The 23,042-nt window shown below is 44.4% G+C and overlaps 1 protein-coding gene across 2 annotated transcripts in view; it reads right to left on the reverse strand.

Annotated features, from left to right (window-relative positions):
• The window catches only part of IGF2BP3 (insulin like growth factor 2 mRNA binding protein 3), a 111,052-nt gene that overhangs the window by 82,370 nt on the left and 5,640 nt on the right, over window positions 1-23,042 (reverse strand). For both annotated transcript variants that reach the window (XM_066991829.1, XM_066991830.1), the window contains exon 4: window positions 5,087-5,135. In XM_066991829.1, the coding sequence (XP_066847930.1) occupies window positions 5,087-5,135 (49 nt within the window). The remainder of the gene's footprint in view (window positions 1-5,086; window positions 5,136-23,042) is intronic.

Raw genomic sequence — 23,042 nt, forward strand, 5'->3', positions numbered from 1 at the left:
TTACACTGTATTTCTATGACAAAAGTCACAGAACTAAAAAAGCCACCACGCACCAAAAAAAGCGAACCAAAAAGCTTGACACAGCTCAGCAGTTTTGATCCAAGTAATAACTACTACAGATCACCAGGAGAAGTAGTGATATGCACTGTAAGATATACTAACTTTTCCTCCCAATCACAATCAGTCTCACTTCTTTTAAAGAAGCTGAATGCTGTCTTACAGTATATGCAAATAGGTTTGTGCCATCTCCACTCTTCTTGCGCTGCCAAATCTCAATGCAGAACGTGTACTCACACTGCAACTCTCACCCAGAAATCCTTCTCCGTTACTACTTCTGCAGAGAGAATCGAAAGCATCAGAGGTCTCAACAGAGCTAAGAGACTGTTTTTTCATTTCCGTGGAAGAGCGAGGAAAAGCAAACCGTGGTTAGTAACAAACTTTTACCTTTGGAGGAGTTAACTCAGACCTCCCTTCCCACACGTTCCTATCCCCAAAAGCAACCTGCAAGTCTCACAGCAAAGCTAGAAATACACACTCACAATGTTTTCCTTGCTTCTCCGCTCACTCAACAGGTTCACACTCCACAGGCTGGGCTTTTAGTCTACCTTTTTTTATTACAGAGTTCATCAACACTGTATCTGTTTATCTGCTCCAAACAAACCGATAAGGAAATAAGCCTGCAGAAGATAAGTGAGAACTCTTCAACAGCTACCTTCCCGCTGAGCCAGCAAGTGCTGCTTCTTACACCATCTGTGTTCTGAAAATCTGTTCTCTAGCTCTCGATTCACTAAACACGGAAAAAATATTTGGAAAGTAAATTTCTTGAAGCATCTTCTGCGCTGAAAAAGCTCGTTTTAAAATGCTTTAAAGAGTTCACGTAATGGTTCCTTCTCAGGAAAAGAACCCTACTTGGATTCCCATCATGTTGAATCCGTCAGGAACAAAGTCTGGATACTTCAGTTTTAAATCTCCACACCTAGACCTCTTTCTGGAGGGCTTATCATTGTCTTGTAAATACACCTCCAGCACCGTGAATGCTCACAAGCTAAGATAGAAATTGTGATTACAAATTAAGACTCAAAACAGTACGTTATTGTGCAAGAGAACACAGTTCAGGAAAGGGTAACACAGCTTTTAAGTTTTCTGCAGACTATAAAGCCAGGGTGTTTGTTTCCAATGAGAGAGACAAGATGGTATGTGTGGAGAACAGGAAAAGGCAGTATGGCAACGTCTCCTCTTGCCTCAATTCTTAGCATCCAATCTGGACTTTGTATTTGATAAGTACGGAGAAAAAAGGGGAAAAAAATTATACCCGCCCACTGTCACTAAAAGATGTGCACTAACTGTGGTTTTACTCCTCCAAACAATCTCAACAAGTGAAACTTTGCTTTATTTAAAAAATAAAATCTGTTAATGCACATGTCCTTCAGATTACTAGATGGGTAAAGTAACTTCTCTATGCACTTCATATGCGAGCAGAATAAAAGGAAGAAGATGTATCCAGAGAAGATCATGCTTCTATGGAACACAGGTGTTGTGCCAGAGTCCTCAAACCCAAAAAGGCCAGTGAGGGAAGGGGAAAATGCAAGTGACATCCTGGATGAGTAGAGAACATGCTCACAGACCACAGTCCATACTCCAGCCTCAGTCTAGGGCAAGCACTCAGTTTAGTTCACGCAGATGCTGCCTTCCCTCTACCTCCAGTCTCTCCTGGCTGGGCAAAGAGTACAAAAAAAAATCCAATCCCCAGGTACAGAAACTTGCAGAACCTTGCCAAAAATCCTTTTTTGAAGTTCAAATTAATTACCAGGCTAGTTTTGTACAAATTTAACCTTAAATGCCTTGAAGTACACCAGAATATTATCTTTTATAGCTGCACTTTAAGAACAAGCTCTTCAGGGTAAAACGTTGTGGTCTTGTTTAAATGTAGCAACTCATCAGATTACAGCAGGTCATTATCTGCCTTTCTTCTGCCACTTCACCCTGAACTTGGTCTAAAAGGGTTATCTTACCTCTTTTACTTACACCACAATGGTCTGATAAGTACACAGCAAACGTTATACAGAAGGAATGAACACAAATCCACTTGCTATGCCTGGCTGTAAAAGTATTTTATTCAGGAACTTGTTCAACCTCTGCATAGGAGAAAACCAGCTGGCACGTTTTTCTCCAAAAAGACATCCAGAAAAACGCATAGTTAATCTAGGAATTTGTGCACCTGGTTTATGAAGAGTCTTATTAATAAATGCTTGTTACTCCCTGGCCATTTACACCCACTATTTTCTCTTTGGAATAATTTTATGGGTCAAATAAAGTCTTGTGTGAGTCTTCAGGATAATCACTCTCTTCCAAAGGGAAGACAAGCTTTCCCTAACACTAAAGTTTTCTCTCTCACGCAAGACCAGCACCCTCACCACTACTCCAGACCACAGGTAAGAACCTGCTTTCTCTGGGCCCAAGGAGCTGCATTGGAGAACACTAGGGGTGTCCTCCTTATCATAAGTAGTTTTGTGGGAGATCTTTTTTGGTATAAGTCAAGGATCCCTCTGTTGTGTGCTCACAGAGCCTCGCTGGTTCCAGTCCTACAAGGCCCAGGACTCAGATAGCACTGCATGACAAGCGGGCAGCAAGCAGAGCCGGGAGGCACTGAACTGAAGGCACACACCATGACTGCTAGCACCACAGCTGCAGGATTTCCATGTTTGTCTTCTATAAAGAGCAAAACAAGACATAATTCAGTAGAGCTTAAGCCAATGCCTCTGCACAGAATGACAAGGTAACCTTCATAACAATGATTACACTAGAACAAATTCTCCCAAAAACGTTACTCTTTCTTCAGTCCATTTCACATATCCCTATGTCACCACAAAAAGAAATGTGTTGCAGGGTAATGAGCGTGTTTTGTATGTCAGCCCTCCTGCATGTTTAGTGGTGACTGACCGAACTAACCCAGAGACCTCTCATCAGTTGTTTCTAGCTTGGCTTTAAGGAGTTCACACCCATTAGAAGAAGTCAGTCTTGATTCAAGCAATTAACAAAGGAGTGATGAAGCAAGCAGATTGGCACAGAGGGACTATAAGAAACAATTTACGAAGTGAAATTGCTCCAGCTGCCACACACACACACCACCCTCTCAGAAAACATTAGGCAAGAATGTTACTCCAATATAAGCCCCTCTCTGTAGGTACAAACTTACACTCCCTACCAAGTAACTGGCTGCAAGAAAGACTCACTTTTAGGAGGAACCATCCAAAGCTTTCTTACAGTGCTCAAGAGAAGTTTTGGCAAGGTCCTTCAGCACCACAAGGTACCAGAACCCAAGGAAAGCTTGACGTAAGACAATCCTCTGATGAACTTAATCACCATCTGCCCTATTTTGTCAGTAGTACTTCTTAGAGAACCTGTGAACTTACCTGCTGAGTGCAGAACAGACCTCCAGCATTTACAAAGCAAAACTTCAGGAAGTTTGTGGACAACCTGTACTTGGCAAGCAGCCCCGATGTCGTTAGGAAATGCAAAAGCACTGTACAGGTTATCCTGGGGCCTAATCCCTCTAAATTCTGTGCCCAGACCAAGGCCCAGGTCTGTACAAGCAACTTCAGGACACCTGGGCACAGTCAGGGTGGTGTCAGGATGGAAAATCTTAACTCTGGCTTTGTAACTTTAGGAGGTTACAGTGTTTTGAATAGGTGGAGCAGAGGGACCATCCCTGCAGTGGAACCAGAGGTCACCACAAAAACTGTAGCAATAGACAAGGAAAGGGAAAATTTACAAATCAGGAAGCAGAGCAAGATCAGGGTAGAAAGCTGTAACATACTAGCACTAACAGATACACACGTGTAAGAGGGCCCAGCAGGTGAACACCTTTTGATGTTCTTTGCCCTGTGCTTACATCATTTATTCCCCTTTTTCTGAACCGTATGCCCCTGCTCTGATACTTACTCCTACCCCAAGCCCTCAGAGGCTACTTGAAGTTTATATCAAAAAAATAAACTAATCCTCAAACCAGTCACCCTCAACCATTTCTATTACTCCTCTTCCCAAGGAGTTAATAGCTGGTGCCAAGGGCACGACAAAAAAAAAGAGTGGCTATGAATTTCAAATAAAAATGTATCAAATGGATATGGCTCAACTGAGGGGAGCAAAAAGGTTCAGCAAGTGCAGAGGAAACGCTTATACTGACAGCACACACCAGAAGGACAGACATCAGCAGTGAGAATGGTGTTTGCTGCTACCCTGCAGAAATCATCTGGTTTAACAGCCTAGATTGGACAAGTAATGCCTCCATCTTTCTTCTAAGCTAGGAGACAATCAGAGTGTAAATGAAGAGGAAGCAGCAGGCAAAGTTGGATGAAGTAGGTAGACCAAGAGTAGAACACTACCAGCACTTTAACCTCAGTCCCTCTGCCCACCAAGCTCCCTCAGGTGAAAGGATGTTTTCACATCTTAGTAGTGGTAAGCCGATGTTTTAAACACATACAAGGTATAAAAAAAGAAAATGATCTGTTCTCACAGTAGCCCACTTAATGTAAAAATAACACCATTTTGCAGAGCATTAACAACAAGTACACAATATACTGGGGAGAGTCCATAACCATAATAATACGAGCAAATAATTTGCTGTAATGCCACTCACTAAAGAGAAACAAAAGATGGGGCGGGGGAAATCAAAGAAAAAAATAGATCTGTATTAATTGTCTGCTTTTGTAAAGGTTTTGTCCAAGTATTTAAACCTGAAGACTTAAATCTTTAAATCTTAAGATTACTGAGCCCATACACCAGCAAGGTCTGAAATGGACAAGCTTTCAGTCAAAGCAAGTGACTGCATCAGGAAGTCAGCGTTCACCAAAGAATCCATTTCAACATTTTTTATGGTTAACTCGGAGCACAGAAATGAAGGCAGTTATCTGAATTGCTTAGAAGGCTCTATTGTTCCCTCTTCCAAAGGATTTTTCCCCAGAAAAGAATGGGTGGTGTGTGCACAGCAAGTGAAAGGTGGGGGAAGGGGAAGAGTCTTGGGGGTGAAGAGAGAAACAGAAACACCATTTTAAACATGAATGTCTTAATTTTTAAAGTAATTTCCTACCTCCCACTGCAAGTGTGGCGGTATGTTTCTGATCTGAAGTTTCCGACTCCTGCAAATAAATCAAAGAACACAGTTAAAAATCAGGGAAAAAACATTACAAGGTAGACTATACACAGCAGTGTCCACGTTTAAGTATTTTCTACTAAGAGAGGCAAAACCAAGCACACAACAAAAAAAAAAACAGACCGCCAGGGGGAATGCCAGGTCAAAACCATTGCAAGCCCAAAGAGCTGTTACAGGAGCACTTGCTCCATGTTGGACAGCCGCTATATTTCATGGAGTCTCCACTTTTTGAGGACTATTTCTGTTTCAGCTTTAGGGCCTTCAGTACCCAACTCTCCTCATTATAAACGCATAATTCCTTACATCTATACTGGGTTCTCTTCCACCTACTAGTTTTATTATTTTTTATTTAATTTTTATTCACCAAGATCCTTTAGGATGCCACAGCCTTTAAGGAAAGGATTAGGAGCTTAATAAATACATTTACTCTGATGCTAAGCTCCCCATTAGCCTAACAACAGGCTATATTTTAACACATCTGATACTCTTTGTCTCTGGTTGGAGGGCAAAGGAGGGGAGGGAAGAATCAGCAAATTCATTGTATTTTTCACCCCAAATTTATATCGGTTTTCACTTATCTAGCAAACAAAATCTCCACTTTGAAGTGCTACTGCAGAGCCTGGCAGCGTGCTGGCTGCCTTCACAGCCAAGTCCTTTGTCTGCTCCCTTCCCCCAAAGGGAGAGAACAAATAAATGCCGGAGATGCCGCAAACCCCTCGGGACTCGCAGGAATGCGCGGATTAACTGGGCTTCAGCTGGGCCCAGGTACTGCTGCCTGGCTCCGTTGGGCCCGGAGAGGGGACAGCACAGAGCGACAGCGCTTCCAGGGCCACAAACACGTTTTGGGTCACCAGAAGAGCAGAAATAGGAGTCTCTCGTTCAGCCACGTTTTCCTTGGTGCTTCAATTGCTCAATGCTGACCTCTCCCAGAAGAAACCCCGCACGTTTTAAGGGCCTTCTATGCCAGAAGTGTGTTAGTCGTACACAGGCCAGTAGAGTCCTGTGACGGAGCAAGTTTGAGACGTTCCTGTCTAGCAATAAACCCAAAAGCTTTTCATTTTCCCCCTCGGCTCCTTTTAAAACACACTCCTTCCTTCCCTTCGCACCGCCACCCACACACGCAGCCCTGCAGGGAGTGGTTTTTACATCTCGAAGCGCTCTCCTCCAAAGGCTTCGCTCAGGGTGCAGCTCCAGCTCCCTGCTCACGAAGCTGCTTTGCCCAAATTTCCCTTTCTGGGTAGATTTTACCCCAAATGCTCTGGTGCCTGGGAGATCCCACAAGAAATGTGCTTTCTCCAGGTCTCGGTGGTGTGGCGCTTGCCGGCTGCTCTCAGCCCATCTCAGACAAGAGCTTATTTCAGTACTTGATCACAATCATATAAATAGGCACAAACCCAGATCACACAACCCCTTTTAAGCTGTCGTTTCCAAGAAAGCAGAGGCAGGAGCTGCTCTACGGTGAGAGAGGGGGGAAAAGAGTTGCAAAAAACTTCCTTACACTGGAATCTCAGCTGGAGAAACCACTACGAAACAGCCACCCTAAATTAGTGATACATTTCTCTGACACATCAAGGTAATCTCACGCAGCAACCTGAAGCTTGAAAGTTTAGTCCCGAAATGGAACAAAAAGGGAGGGGGGGGGGAAGTTCATTCAACCTTACAAACACTGGGAAAGCGTAATGCCGAAAAATCCCAAAGCACAGAATTGGCAGTCAATGCGCTATTCAGGGCGCCTCGAATGGTGTCACGCCGGCAGTCCCTCGTAGATGCCCATTAACATTCATGAGGGCTGCGCAGCCAGCGGTGCCACTCGCTGAGGGGCTGGGAGCTCGGGGACAGGAACAGGACACCTCCTGTGCACGCCCCAGCTCTGCGCACCCTGCGTTTCCCTTGGGAAGGGAAGCCCGGGCATCTCCCTGCCCACTCAGCACCCAAAGGATGGACCAGAGACTTGGGAAGCTGTCTCTCTGCCTACTGAGCTAAAAAGGACCTAAAACCACGCTTTTGGGGTTTTCTCGCTTTCCGCACGGCATCGAAGGACAAAAGCTTCCGACGCAGTTTAAAACTCTGCCAAGTGGCACTCAGGGCACAGAAATAACGTGGGTATCCCGAAAGGGAGGAGGAGCAAGGGGGAGAAGCACGGAAGAAACGCCACCTTAAATTGCTGGCTCCTCCACCCCGCTCGCAGAGAGCGAAAGGGAACGGGAAGCAGAGCGGGCACAGTGCTGCTGTGCACCTCGATTTGTGGCAATAGTGAGACACCTATTGTACGACGCTGAAAGGTCGCTTTAGAAACACCAGGGTGGCTACGGGAGCCCCTTCCTCTGGGGCTATGGACACCGCAAGCAGACGCCTGGCCGCACCACGAGCGATTGTAGCTCCTTGCCCAGCGCACGAGATTTCAGCCCCGTGGTTGTGGGTGCACGTGACAAGTTTAAAGCGTCCGCGTTACCGCTACAGCACTACTAGCAACAGCGGGGAACAGCAACGGAGCTCTGCGTGGTCGGAGGAGTTACACCAGCGTTACATAAAAGATCACAGGCACCTCTGAGACTTCTCCACTTCGGTTACTATCGGCTCCCATGAAAAAATCCACGTGGTTAAGGCTCCGAGCTTTGTGTACGTCTAGGTAATCCCTCTCCCCGTCTGCCCTTTTCCCAGGAAGAAGGAGCAGATTACAGCAGCAGAGGTGTGTCTGAGACCCACGCTGCCCTCCCGGGACCAGTGCAAGCCCCCCGGGACCAGCGCTGTGCTGCACCAACCCGTGCGGCTGCCGCAGGGCAGGCTGCTGCTCCCCGCACAGGAACCCGAGGGGCATCGGCGCTCGGCTTCCTCCAGAAACAGCCCAAACCGAATGCGAGCGTGGAGAGCAAGGAGCGAGGGACAAAGGGGGTCACGCTGAACTTATTCGAGAGACAGCTGCCTCCACGAGGATGGGCTCTGACTTCAGAGAGCACAGGAACAAAACTCCACAGGAGAAACAGGGAAAGCAGAGAGAAGCACGGAGGCACCTTCCTGGAAATACCCTTCATCTCTGACAACGTCAGCGATTTTGGGTGCTTCCCGTCTTCCTCCTAACCCCGCTCTCTTCAGCTCGGTGCAAGCAAAGCTCCCATGGCTATCACACCCCGGGCAGCACGAGCCCGCAGAGGGTGCTTTGTTCTTAATTCTCTCGGTTTTGCTACTTTAGAGAACTACTTGCAGTCACACCAGGCACGTAAGACCCGAAACAGTCGTTTCAAATTCCACAGAGGTACTTTACACTACAAGAGTTCAATTTAATAAATGGATCACCTAAAGTTTTAATAAATCCTTAGTAAAACACTGCCAGCATCTCTCATCTAGGTGACTCACAGAAGCCTTGTGCCCGCACCTTCCCCGCTGGAAGCAGGCTTCTTATTTCATCCCATCCACCCCAACTAGGCATTGCAAATAGCTGTCAACTGACAAAAAGTCTTGGCAAATGATGCTCATGCTCTGTAGCACTTGAAGGTTTCTGAAAGCTATCTATAGTTCACAGCATGGGAACAGATATTCCCACTTGTTTCCCTTTTTCAAAGATGCCCCAAATGCCTTTTACTGGGAAAGCAAACAGACTTCACTGCTTTCTGAGGTGGCCGTAATCAACTAGTGGGCAAGAATTTACTGAACCCAGGTGCTCTGTAGGCACCTGGGTTCAGCCACCTCGAGCCACCGCTGCTGACCATAAACACGCTGACAGACACAGGCTGCGGGTGTTGAGGCGCACAGCCCTCAGCCCGGGGGACACGAGCACCTCGGGCACACAGCGTGTGGGACAAGTATGTGTGCGCAGAGACAGAAAAGGTGAAGCAACATGAAACGGATAAGGTAGCAGAAGCCACCTTAGCACTCCCTGGACGCAATCCCCTGTATGTCAGCACACAAAGCATGCCCATGGACACCCATCAACACCCATGACCTGAGAACTCTCCACATACTTGAAACAGCACTGAACACTTCTTAGGGGAAAACGTCGGGGGGGAAGCCCACAGTTTCAGCATTCTTTTATGTGCACACTCCTTCTTTCTCTCTGTCCCCCCATACACTTTTTTTTTCCCCTTCAACCTATCAAAATCCTATTAGACTGTCCTTTACACACTCAGGGTGTACAAAAGACCCCCTCCTCCCCCTTCAGGGATAATAACTTAAAAAAAACAGAAGAGGTACATCTATAAAGCAAAAACCAATGAAGTATCATACTTTTGCTCAGTCCCTAATTTTTTAAGTAATTTTTAAGTCTCAGGAGTCCCAAAATTTCCCTGTCTCAGTAAGAAACAAAAGTATCAGAGCGGCTGCATTTCCACATGGTCACCGTGCCCAGGCTCACCACAGACCCTTCTCAGCATCCTTCCCACCCGCCCCCCTACAAGGATGCTGCTGCTGCCTTTTCCTTAATTCCCATTTCTCACCAATAACCCCATGTAATGCCTGATTTCATTTCAGCAGCACTATGGGCTACCCGCGTCATTACTGCCTTTAAAAAAAAAATCACAACTCCCTTTGACACACGCTTCCGTGGAGTAAGAGTTAAATGGGTCTGAAAACAGATCAAGCGCACATCGACAGCGCTAGTCCATTCAACTGTTTGAACTCGATACCTACGGGATGGAAAGTAAATGGTCTCCCCTCTCCGTTCCGAGGAACGTGCGGGGAAGGAGAGCTTGTTCATTTCATCATTTCATCCCTCCTAGGTAGGTGCTGCCGGACCAACTACCTGGGAAAGCCCTGGCACATTACGCCGAGGGTGCAGCTGCAGAACACACCAGGATCGATCAGCGCCGAGCACCATCAACACCCCACACCACAAAGCTAAATCTGGGCAAAAAGTCCCCGTGCAAATGGGCACAGAAACAAGGTTGGGGATTCCTGTGCCCCAGTAGAAAACTGCTGCTAATAAACTGGATTTCTGGGGGAAGGGAAAGAGGTATCCCTATGTTTACTCCACAACCAGCAGAACAAAAACAGGCAAGAAAAACCCCAAACTGAAATCCACCTTCCCAACCACACTTGATTAGTTTCTCCCCCTCAGGTTGCTTCAGGCTGCTAATGCTTGATCACACCGGAGTGAATCAATGGGTTTAGTGCTTTACCAGTGCAAAAGGAAAAGCTGGTTTACAGGACAAAATAAAGAGTCCTTAACTCGTATTGGTGTGGCTGGGGAAAACAAACAGAAGCGGTTTGTTTTAGTCACAATATGGGGGAGAGGTGCGGGGGGTTCTGCTTATCATATCCTTATAGCAAAGGCAGGCAGAGCAGCAGATGAAGGCACTGAACAGCTTGTCCTGTAAGAGGTGCTGCAGCCTGCGCCTGGCTTCTCAGCGAAGCTCCGCTGCTTTTGGCAAGCTTCGCAGCCTTTTCAAGTTGTTTGGATTTGATTCCTGAAAGCACCTACCGTGGTGATAAGTCCATCTGAATAAAGCTTCCAAGCCCAATTTTAAACATACATAAAAGTGTATGTAGGTATATAATGCATACTGTATACTACATACATGATCGTGGTGTAATGTAAATATACTTCTATAACCTTTTATTTTTTTTTTATTTCTAACAAGTAGTTCTGATAAATACAACGGCAAGGGGTCACAATCCTTGCTTAAAAAGAAGGTATACTGAATTTCTGTTAAAAATACTCAGTGAAGTGACAAATGGAGGTTTGTATATCGCTTCTGTTAAGAGGTAATTAATTTCTAGTGCATTCTACAAGGCATACTGGTGATACTTACTGCATTTTATCAAATCTACCCATTAGCTTGGGAACCAGAAAGTTCATCTTAACACCTTACCTGTCTAAGAAAGGAAGATGGTTTCAGATACCTACTTGTTAACAAACATCACCTCTTTCTGTGTGTTTTTTTTAAACATCTCTTTTTGTGTTTGTTTTTTGTGTGTGTGTGTTTTGTTTGTCTCATTTGGTTTTTTGTGCGTTTTTCTTTTTTTTAAACACTTTCTGACCCGGACAGTAGAATATGTTAAGAAGAACTGTTATTGCTCCCATTTCAGACCCAACTCGGCAATCCAAGCAGACAAAGCTTGGCTGAGCCCTGAGCCGCAGGCAAACTGCAGCAATACTTCACTTGGTGTTGCCTCAGTATTTCATCACACACCTGGATTTAAAAGCACTGTTCTACCACTCAAAATAAACTTTTTTTTTTTAATAGTATTTGAACTTTTTCCCCCTCAAAGCTCATGCTTTATAACCATTATGAAAATGGTTGGATCCGACCACCCGTCCCATCTCATCTTGCGCACACAACCCACTGAAGCAGCAGCTTTGGAGAGGCGTGTTATCTAGGCACTCAACACGAAAATCTGCCTCTTGGATTACCTCACAGATTCCTCTGCGCTGATGATTAAATTTCCTCCCAGCATCTGCAAAACATCGCCTTCGCTTACTGCTTTCCACCAGAAGGAGCAACCGGAGCCGGCTGCGCGGCTCGGCGCTCCGTAGCCACCGGCCAAACGACCAGGCACCGTGCTCAGCTCCCATTTCGGGGCAACTCACCCCAACACGTGGAAGAGGCTGGATATTTGTGGACAGGAAATACCCCAGGAAGCACAACCAGAAGATTTAACACCAGCACATCCACGGCACGACATACAGAGTAGGTAAATCAACCGGTGCACTTGCATGGATAAGCCAGAGAGTAGGCTTTCGCCCACAACCATTTGCTTCAGTATTTTGTTTTGACAATTGTTCACGCCACTGATTAGACTAAAAGCTTACATTCATTATCTGTAAATTCCCACGAGTGGTCCATAAAGACGTTTTTAAAAGAGAATTGGGGAGATTCTGCCATTACCACATTAATGCTGAATGTCTCGTTTGGAAAAAAAAGTCATTTTCCAGGTGTTGTTAATGACTGAAGGCTGTTAAGACTTTGGTTCTTTAATTAAAGAATTAAGCACTGCTCCAAAATTAATAGGAAATTCCAGTACCTTGCAGGAGGAAAAGACTTCATCTACTTATAGCTTGGTGGCTTCCAACATTTTGAGCCTTCTCTCCCTTCTCCAAAGACTTTGGAGAAACTGAAAGGGGGTGGGTATAAGGGAGGTGGTTTTGTTTAAATGCCAGACTTTCTCTTTCCCTCTTAGAGCAGGGGTCCGCATCCCTCAAACACTTATTACTGAGCTGACTTTGCTGACCAGCCATTTTAGGGCTACGGTCACTTGCCATTTATTCTCCCACCCCACCACTAACTTGCAGTTAACCGGGACGTGGATAACACTGAAAACACTCAGGATGCATATGAAGGACCAAAACTATCTTTAAATGTAAAAGCGCTTCTAAATGTGTGAAAGACTGGCCAGAAACTACCTTATTCAAGCTGAATTAATAATCCCTTAATGCCGGAACCGAGTCCACCCTCCTCCACTCCCTTCCCCTCAGCCATCAGAGCAGCCAAAGGCTCCTTTTACCCTCTTACCTATTTTCCTGGTGTCCATAGGGCTGCTCGCTGAAGCAGCCAATATTCCTATCACAGACTTATTACAGAGTGCAAGCCTGAAGACTGCACGTGGTGTCCCTGCAATACACGGCCGCGCTCGGGGCTGGGGAGCTCTGCCCAGAGGAAAAAAGCTTATTCTTTAATTTTCAATGAGTCTAGCTTCTTTTCAAATGCCAAGAGGGAGAAAGAAATGGCGTAGGGTATTTCAGAGCCATTTCTAAAGGAAAAACGGGCAGCAAGACTTGGGAATTGGGAAGCCAACAAGATGCTTTGTTCCACGGTGCGGCTGCTGGACAGCCCTCGCAGCGCTTCCAGCTGCGCACCTTCCTCCACCCATCTCCTTCAGGTGTCCAACAAGGACGCACGTTTCGGTGGAGTAAGTGACACAGATTTCATGAATGATGTGGAAGCATTGGCAACTTTTTCGGGACGGGAGGTAGGGCACCAGATTACATCTCGCCGTAACAATAGCTCAGTGATTCATCCTTCCCAGATTAAAATATCTGAACAAAATTAGCAGCGTTCATAGCCAAACTCTGTGGTCGTCCTATTGCCAGCACCAATTTGCTCAACCATGAGACAGTATTTGTGGAGAATATTGGAAATGCCTTCCAGATTCCTTACATCACCAGCACAAACCGAGTGTAACCCATTTCAGCCTTTTGCAGGTCAGGTTCAAGCGGAGCAGAGGGTGTTTACACCCAGGTTAAGATCACCATATGCTCCAGATTAACCATTCCAGTTCAGATCTGGTCTGGGGATGCTATAGAAGGCTTGAAATAAAATAACAAGAGGTGCTCCTCTTATACCACTCAGCATGCAACTGGTAAGCAGGGAAACTACTCACTATGTTTTTGCTATTAAATATCTGTTTTAAACCTTCCAGGTACGCTCTAGAGCTTAACCTAAGAGAGGTTTTAGGTATTCGGGGAGCTCAGGGACACATCCCAGTGCACATCTCTCTGCTGCCGTACCATTTCACCCTACACGTGGGCTTTTTAAAGAAAATCCTCTCTGTTGCCTCTCTTGGGCTATTCTACGAAGAATGGCACAAAGCAGCATCCAATCCCCAAAATTCTCTCGGTAAATTAAGATTCCTCTGGGGCCCGAGAACTACAAGGCTGAGGCGCTAGTGCTGCAGAGAGCACCACCTAACTCCACAAGGCTTACCTGCTGCAGCTGGAGTTAGGGAGAATTCACAGCTACGGCAGATTTTTAAGCAAGTCTCTTCCATGACATAAAAAGGATGTTAAGAAGGACAAACTACTTCACCTTTTTTTTTTTTTAAGTTTTAAATCTAATTCCTCATTACTGCTGTCCAGCCTTCAATCTCTAGTCAAACCAAGAAAAGTTTAAAAAGGGATGAACGGCAAGACAAACAGCTTCTTTTAAATCCCCTAGACCAAACTAACAGGAATAGATTTAGTTGAATTTATCCTTCACTAGTCTTACAACAGCAGATGTGTCAAATTCACCACACACTTCCCATTATTACTGCTTTAACATATTAAGATCTTCCATCCCAAAGGATTCACTGCAATAAACCTTATTCACACACCTGAAAAGTTTTCTTAAAAAACTCAGAAACTTTCCAAGTATAAACTGATGCACATAAGGCATTGCAAAGGTATCGGCTCTCATTTTGATGCCCTAGTAATTATTTTACTAGCTAACGCACTGAAATACCTGAACTCCAACAAGAAATAGTAACTGGAATTCTGCATAACCTTAAAGTGATTAAGTGACAAGGTCCACGAGATGTAACACCTCCACGGGAGTGACAGAACGTGTGGGTTTTGTACTCTCATCACCACATGTTTTTGCCTTCCTTTCCGCTTGCCCTGTCAAGACCCAGAAGTCACAGGAATTGACCACTCTGCAGTTTGGCTCTGTCATTTTTATGCTGAATGTCACCAGATGTAGGACAAAAAAGCCAAACCAATTAGGCTTACGGTTTTCAGATGCTATTGTGTTTTTTGTTTAAAGTTACATTTTCTGAGGAATTCTACCCCAAAAGATAAAATCCCCTTCAGCTGCATAAAAATTGTGGGGGCAGAATAGTACCAAATAATTTTATCTCATACCTGCACTTTCGTTGCAAGTGTTACATGCTGTTTAGAGCTGTATCCTCTCCCCTTCAGGATCTATCCCCCCAAGGCGTAAAGCCCTCTGCCTTTCAGCTGGGGTGCAACACACGATAGCATACACACTTGCCACACGTGCACAATTCTATACATAAAGCTTCAGACCAAAGACGTTACTGAAAAATGCACCTTTCTGATTGAGAAATGTAGCTTCTGAAGACATATCAAGTAATATCCATACAAAGTTTTCTAGGAACATGGGTCTACATGGCTTATTCCCTCCCCACTTTTTTTTTTAAAAAAGACATTAATTTTGGTCATTATAATTACACCTACACTAGTAAATGTATATCATGGTAAATGTTTCATAGTAGTATAGTTGACCTACACTAGTAACTGTATATTCATGATAAATGTTTCACAGTAGTATAGTTGAAACATCACAGCTTGTGCATAAAGTCTCTTGCAATATTTTATATTTACTTGATCAAAAATCTTGTTAATTATGTCTTCATTAAACCTCACTTTTAAGAATCATCAGAGCAATCTTATGCACTTCCATCACAGCAACTCTGTTTAGGACACACGGACTTGCATAGTGTACTGTACAAAAATAAGCCTTGAACTTTCATACCAGACCTTCACCAAAGCCTCCTAGTTTCATTTCATTCTGTCCAACCAAAAAAGCCAAAAACTAAAATACAGCTGTTAAATTTTAATCTTTTAAAGAAATTGTAAAATTGTGAAATGTTGCAATGGCACAGTTATGTTTAAAAGCACTTGTATACAAGATGTGTAAGCATATTTTTGTTGGTAACCTTTATATTTATTTAACATTTTTTCCCTACTTTCCTAACACTGTAAAAGTCTGCCATGACTTTAGGAAGTAGCATAAAAAGCAATCATAGGACAGCCACCATCACCTTTTAAATAACCCCATTATTTTCCATTTCCTTTTTCACAGAAAACAGAAAATAGCACATGCTGTGAGGATGAGGATCACAGTAAGCACCGATTTTTTTCACTGCAGATTTAAAATACGCTGTTATGATTAGAGAACAAAAAATAGAGTTTACACTTCTGCAGCCCTGAAAACTGCACTTCATATATATATATAGTTTAAACATTTATCTGCTATACTATTTCAGTTCACTTTGTATTTAACTGAGCATTGTAAATTCGGATAAAGCAGAGGCCTATACCATGCTATAGCTAACTAGCTTGTTCATTAACAGCAAGGCTATTTGCATCTAGTAGCTTGGTTTCCAACACACAGCATTTTGAGATATTTAAGTCAAGAGTAGGAGCAGAGTTCATATAAGTGACAATGATAATTTTGACCAAGTTTAGTACATTATTTAGGAGTTGTTTCGAATTTACTTTGTGTACAGTTTTGCAAGCTTACTGTCACACCAAGATGGTAATTAGCACTTTTTTTTTTTACAGTCCTACAGTACAGATGAAGTGACAAGGACACCTAAGTTAGTTGCTTTTACCTGGAGCACAGCCTAGCATAGCTGAAATAGGCCTTCCAAAGCTTTGAAATTCAACCATTCCACCTGCACCTAGACATACCCAGCAACTGAGGATTTAAGAGCATTTTAAAAAGCAACGAAGAGCAGAAGCTAAAAATACCCCGTTACCAAAAGAAAAAAAAAAAATCAGCATAAGGAGGACTATGATGTTATAAGGATTCAACCACAGAATGAAATCATCCTTCCTTCGGAGTCACTGCTCGCTTTCTGCTAACACCAGCACTTATACTTCGCCTTCATTCATTTCCCACACCATCACCCCAAAATTCAGCTCATTTCGAACCCTGCTGGCACCAGTTCCCCATTTGCTCTCGGACTGAAGAGCGGGACAGCCCCGGGCACCCAGCAGAGCTGAGGCTATTGTGGGGCTCACAGCCACCACCCCTTGCCCTGCCTCCTCCCAGACCTCTGAGAGCTGCTTCAATACCTCTTAAACCACGTGCACATCACCCACGGGGTGCAGGGGACAGTCAGGGCTGGATGCTAGAGGGAGAGGCAGCTGGTCAGGGCACCTCTTTGCCCTCAAGCCAGCCACAGCTCTCCTTCAGGCAGCACTTACCCAGCCCCATCAGGTAGCACACACACCGGCATCTCCAGAAAACCCCAACAGCTTCAAAGCCACTTCTTCCTCAGGAACTTGCAGGGCTTCGTCATCGTGAAGCATGACTAAGTTTTGGACAGAATTTTCCATGCCTTGCCTTTATTATTATTATTTTCCCTTTTTTCCCCTGCCTTCTTAAAGGGTACCACCCAAAGAGACCCACCCAGTGACACGAGTCAGAAGCCCGGCATACAGAAGCTTGCTGGAGGAGATTCACACATGATTTCCACCAACACTTGGTGGCTAAAAAGTTACCCTAATAACACAGCTTTTATTTGGAGAGCCATTTTGAAGAGCTGCCGCGCAGAGCGGAGCGCCGCTACGCAGCGGGCTGACAGGAGCACACGTGCGGCGCGGGATCCTCGCTGCCGTTCGTGCGTTCAGCAGCAGCACTGCCATGCCAAGATGCTGAACTTCAGCCAACGTACGCGAAACCAGTAACAGTCGGACTGAGGGAACCGTTCGGACCAGGTGAGGTGAGCACAAGGGCCGGGAAGACAAGCCACGCACATAAATATTTACTGCAGAGCCAAAGGAAGGCACGGCAAATGAACGCAATTTTGTAATTTTACTGAAGCTAGTCCGACACAAAGGGAAGGCAATCTTTAACTCAGTCCTAAAGCTCGAAGGGCTCTGTGAATGATAATGATAAATCCATCTTCCGAATTCATCTCCTCAATCTTTCTCCGAGATTCTATGATTGCTTTCAAGGAGCAACGCGTAACTTCACCCTTACACAGGTAAAGCACGTGCTATGTACCTGACAGAAGGCTTTTGCTCATGACTTGCCTTTAATTGAACAATTGTCATCAAGTCCACTTGTATAAAGGGTGCACACCCTGCAGGTTCAGGTAAAAGCTTACAGTTTTATGTTAAACACAGGATTTGGGGCATGCTTACACGCCACCACCAAACGTCATTTCTTGCTTAAGAAACCAGGGTGAAGGAGGAGGTAGAAATCACATTTATAAAAAAAATCCCTCTCAACAGCATAAGAGGAAAAAACTCTTCTAAAAAGAGGCGTACAACTTAGCTTAATTGAACACTTTGTGAAGGCAAACCAAACAGGCACCCAAATAGTTACCAGGACTAATAATTAAAACAGGACTTCACTGTTTGCTATTAGGACTCAGACCACTGAGTACCAAACTTAGCATTTAATGAATAAACGAACAAAAAGGAAGTGTTACCTACTTTGATTATCATAAATTAATCTTTTATCTTTTCTCTTAATCTTAAAAAGCAAACACTGCTGTACCAATAAGCAGTACCAATAATCCTGGTGCATCTTTGGATGGCAGCATTAGCAGCACAAGAGGAGTTTTACACCGCTGCTGCTGAGCACCGGCATTAAACTCAGAAGAAATTTAATGCTGAGTGTGCAAGTACTAAAGAAAAAAAACCTCTCCGCTCAGGCTTTAAGAGCTGTCCGTTTCTCATTTATTTTGCACAGGTTATTAGAACCAGCTCCAACACGCATGCTGAATCACAGAAACCTCCGGTTCCTCCACTGAGCATTAGTAAATCCACAGAGCACATGTTAACCTACATGCTTACTGCCTCTTAGGCTGTACTCGAAATGGAAAGATAACCCGTATTTCCATAGTTTTAAACAGCTAGCGTCCCTGCAGGACACGCATTTCTTCTAAGCATCCCGCCTGACTAATTGCGGGGCGGCCGCAAAGTTTGCGCAGTCGGGACAGGAACAAATACCGGGATACCGCAGCTCCCCTGCTAGGGTCAGAAGGAGCACGTGCTGACCGGCAGCGGCAGCTTTTAGCGCTCTGTCACAGAGCTGTGCTGCTCCCCTCGCACGCAGGACCTGCTCAGGTAACCCAAGACAAGGCTCGCTGCACGAGGGCTCGCACCACCGGGATCCCCTGTGACCGGCACCATGAAGAGACACTTCAGCGTTGAAAAGTTCTCGCTTGACCCCCGAGAATGGACATGCCTCTGCACACCACAGTAACAGTTTTCCCAAGGAAAACATGGCTCATTCAGGTACCCGGTGGCCTCAGTGGGAAGGACCATGCATGGCAGTTCCCACCTGTGACCAACCAGCACCGTGACAGCCCCCCCTTTCCAGGATGCCATTAGAAAAAAAAATATTCCAAAATCGGAAACTATATCCCAAAACTCAGACAAGTAAATTTTATACACCCCCCCCCCCCAACTGTTACCTGCCTGTGGTTGCTGTCAAGCTTTCTCTGCAAAGTCATTTAAAAGAGTTTTTACCAAAATTTGCAACAGGAAAAAGAGAAGAGACGCGGTTTACGCTGTAAGGCTTTTCTCTTACCTTGGACTAAACTACTGCCTAAATTCCTCATCAAACATCCTACAGGTTATTGTTTCCGAGTACTGCCGTAAAGACACATTGTTTTGATGTTTTTATTCTGGAAGCGGGAGGAAGAAACGAACTGCTGTCCTACGATAACTAGGAAGCCGCCATCACATAAGGAATCCCCCAGAAGCGTACAAACCAAACAGCCCGCTTTATCACTAAAACCAAGCTTCTGGAGGATCTCTTCTGTAACAGTTTTAAAACCACTGTTGGTCATCACGTTCAACACCCCCACCCCACGTCTGCTTTCTTTCCAAGAGCTAGCTTTTAGCCTTTGCTGCCTGGCGCGTGCAGTTTCCCTGTCAAGGCTGGGGCAGTTTTGCAAACTCGGTTTCCCGAGAGCCTCTCGGCGGCGGGGTGAGGACTTCCTCCGAGGGCAGGGGGAGCAGGAGCAGCGAGCACGCGGGATCAGGCCCCGGGACGAGAGCCGCCTGCAGTAGCCATGTGCCGCAGCTCCACGTCGGTGGGTTTGCCACCCCCCTCCCCTTCGCTAGCCCCCTCGCCCTGCCGTTTCCTCAAAAACGAGCCCCTCTTTGATGCAAACAAGCTGCGTCTTTAACAGATCACTCCAAATCCAAACTGCATGGGTGTTTTTTTTTTTTTATTTCACCCCTAACCACTGTTTAACACGAAGCTTCAGGAAAACGAGTAACTGCGAACGCGTCTAATAATTGAAGATACGTTTTTGTCAACACGATGTTTTGTTCACGCAGACCGGAGCTCGCTCCAACTGGAATTTTAATTCCTGCACCACGACACTTAAGGCTCCGTTAGGGCGCAGCGAGCTCCATTTTTGAGGGAAAGCTTACTTCTAAATTTTAAAAGTCCAGGTCCTGTGAAATCAATTTCCCAAAAGAATACAATCCTGCCATTTTCAAAGGGGAAAAATGTATTAGACACGCAGCGTAGGCTACATATTTTAAAATAGCGTTCCTAAAGTTCAGCTGAGCATGAAAGTTAATCTTTCAAAAGTGAACATTCAGCTCCAATTGTGTTCAAGTGTACCAACACTAGCAAAAAAAATGGACTATTTTTATAAGTTCTCCAGATATTTTTAGCAGGTCTCTTCTTAAACAGCAACTGATTTTATGGTAATATGTTCTCCTATATACACATTTTTAAGGATACACACACGCGGTTTGAAACATTTCTCGAACTACAGCCACTCTTTCGCTACCAAGACATCAAAAAAATTAAGATGGAATAAGGCCCTTCCCACCCGAAGATCTTTCATTTCAAGACTGTTTCATTTCAATACTTAATCCCATACCTAAGAAGTGTCAGATGCGTTTTGTTATCCATGCTCTACCCCGAATTTCAACTTGATTAATACAGAATATGCCTCATCTTGCCCGTTAGAGGCAGTTTCCCATTCAGATGGGCAAAAGGACGGTTTTAGGTGATGCTGGCTCCAGTGCACCACGAAGAGGCAGGCAACAGGGGAAGCACATTGCTGCTGGGGTTACACTACACAGGAGATGGCTTTTACACTGCGACCGTCTCTTGTGCATGCTGCTGCGAGAATGCACTTCGGTGAAATAACAACTCACATTATAGCTGGGTACAATTTTCCTTTCCAAATTTCAACACACGCAGAAAAAAAAACGCACCTTTTTTCCACCCTGCTTTTTTATTGCTATTAAGTGTTACATGCTCGGTATTTTAATATTTACCCTAATATTGACCCTATACTTGGCAAATAAAATGTGTTACTAAAAATATTCAACTACAAACATCAAGATTTTCTTCTTGGCTAAACGTATGCATCTTTCTACACACAAACCTATATTGCAGGTTTGGAAAGATGCAAAAACAGGAGATTATATAGATAGATAGAATTTGTTATATTTTTAATTACCTGAAACACGCCCAAGCATACAGAAGCTCTTGCTCCTATACAGAAACTTTCCAGAGCCAAATTGCTTACTGCAGGTGAGGAGAAAAAAAAAAATAACTGCCACTGCAGTGCCCACACTGATAAGTGAGCCCAGGAGCACCAAATCTGCTTCTCCACAGCACACCCCAAGCCCAGAGACCCTCACAAGTTTCAGATGGCAGTTTTAACAATATTGTCTTTATTTGGACAGCAAATGCAGATAAATATATAGAGAGATGTAACACACTGCATTTATGGTGAGTCACATTTCTAGACAAAATAAGGAAAACTTCGGTTTTTATCTCAGCTTTCCACCCTTAGCATTTAAGTCCACATACCCCTCTATACCCTGCATCAGATAACCATTTTGCATACAAAAACAAGTTGAGAGAGCACCCATGAGAAGAGAATGGCTCTGAAGCGCCCCGGAAGCACATCCTGCACCTCAGTACTGTTAAGTGCATCAATTCTACTCAAACTTTTCCACCTATTTTTCCCCCCTCTGCAAAACATGAAAAGTTACCCTCACATTTTATAACATTTAAATTTTGCACCCATTCCCCATCTGTTTTCTGATTTAAAATAAACACATTCCAATCACAAAGCCGACTCAAACTGCGAGAGCAGAAATCCCACACCCATGCAGCACGGTGCCTGTCTCGCTGGACAAAGTCACCAAAAAAAAAAAAAAACCCTGAGCCCCTACCCATGCTCCACACCACTGTGCTCTCTTTATCAAGAGCTCAGGAGGAGAAAGCCCTGAAAGTTAAGATGAATTCAGGGAGAGGAGGCTTAAGGAGGGAAGTTTGTTTTTGAGCCCTGCCCACAGTTAAGAAGGTGTATTTTAGTACTGCCTGGGTCCCTGCTCGTGGGCGTTATGGGAAGCTTCACATTTTCTGTTAGGTAGGTAAATCCCAAGCTATTCACGATTTTTTCAGGTCAAGACTAAGCATTTGAAGTCCACCCAAAAGCTAACCAGAAGCCATTAAAGGACTCCAGCACTGTAGAGTCCTATGCTGTGCACTTAAAAGAGTGACTGAAATGAATGCCTCCATTTTACAAAAATACCACCTTCAAGGGCTCAAAAAGGTGGAAAAGTATTTTTATTACCCTACGCTTAAAAACAAAAAGAAAAATTTTTTAAACATTTTCTGATTATACTTTACTACCCATGAATTACACTCCCAAAAAAAAGTTTTTTTTTTAATCCATCCCTACAAAATTTATCACATCTACACAAAACTTAATGTCTACTACAAGTATGCTCTCAGAGTACCTTCCACAAAGGGAAGGCAGAAAAAAAGAGAACAAAACCAAACTTTCAAGATGTAAGTTTAGAGACGTGTTTCATGTACTTCAGCCTACTTAAAAAAAAAAAAATGCAACAAGTGATTTTGATGACCAGACAGTATGAGGAGTTGTTATGAAGAATTTTCTGTTCTTGCATTACAACTTGTTGCCTATATAAGAATCACAAAATTTGTCCAGGTTTTCCACTATAACTGCAACTTTCAAAGATATTTTTTTTCTCAGAAAAAAAATCCTGCTCACATCTGCAAAAGTAATGTGAGAACAGAGACTAAACCCCCCAAATTCACTACGTAAAATTTTGACCCTTAGCTTTTGAAAACAGTAACTTGGACCCAGGCATGGCCCTCAGCCTCCTTCCACAGGAAAGAGCACGAATACAGCTGGTGAGTGGCATTTTCTATCACGTCTTCTTACATACAGCATGTTTCGCCCTGCTTCATATTTACAGAAGCAAAACTAAAAATGTCTGCCACTAATTTTTTAATTTTTTTAAATAACCCTGACTGCTGTAGCCACCAGACATAGGTTAGCCCTGCGAAGCCGCTTCCCACCGCCTCGCGCACACAAGCCACAAACCCTAATTATACAAAAAATTAGCAACACAATTCAACGCCCATCCCACAGCGCAAGGCTCTCTCCTGGAACAGGCGGGTTTTGTGAGGACTTTGGGGCCTGTTTC

Source organism: Anser cygnoides, chromosome 2 (genome assembly GCF_040182565.1).
Source record: "Anser cygnoides isolate HZ-2024a breed goose chromosome 2, Taihu_goose_T2T_genome, whole genome shotgun sequence".
NCBI lineage: Eukaryota > Metazoa > Chordata > Aves > Anseriformes > Anatidae > Anser > Anser cygnoides.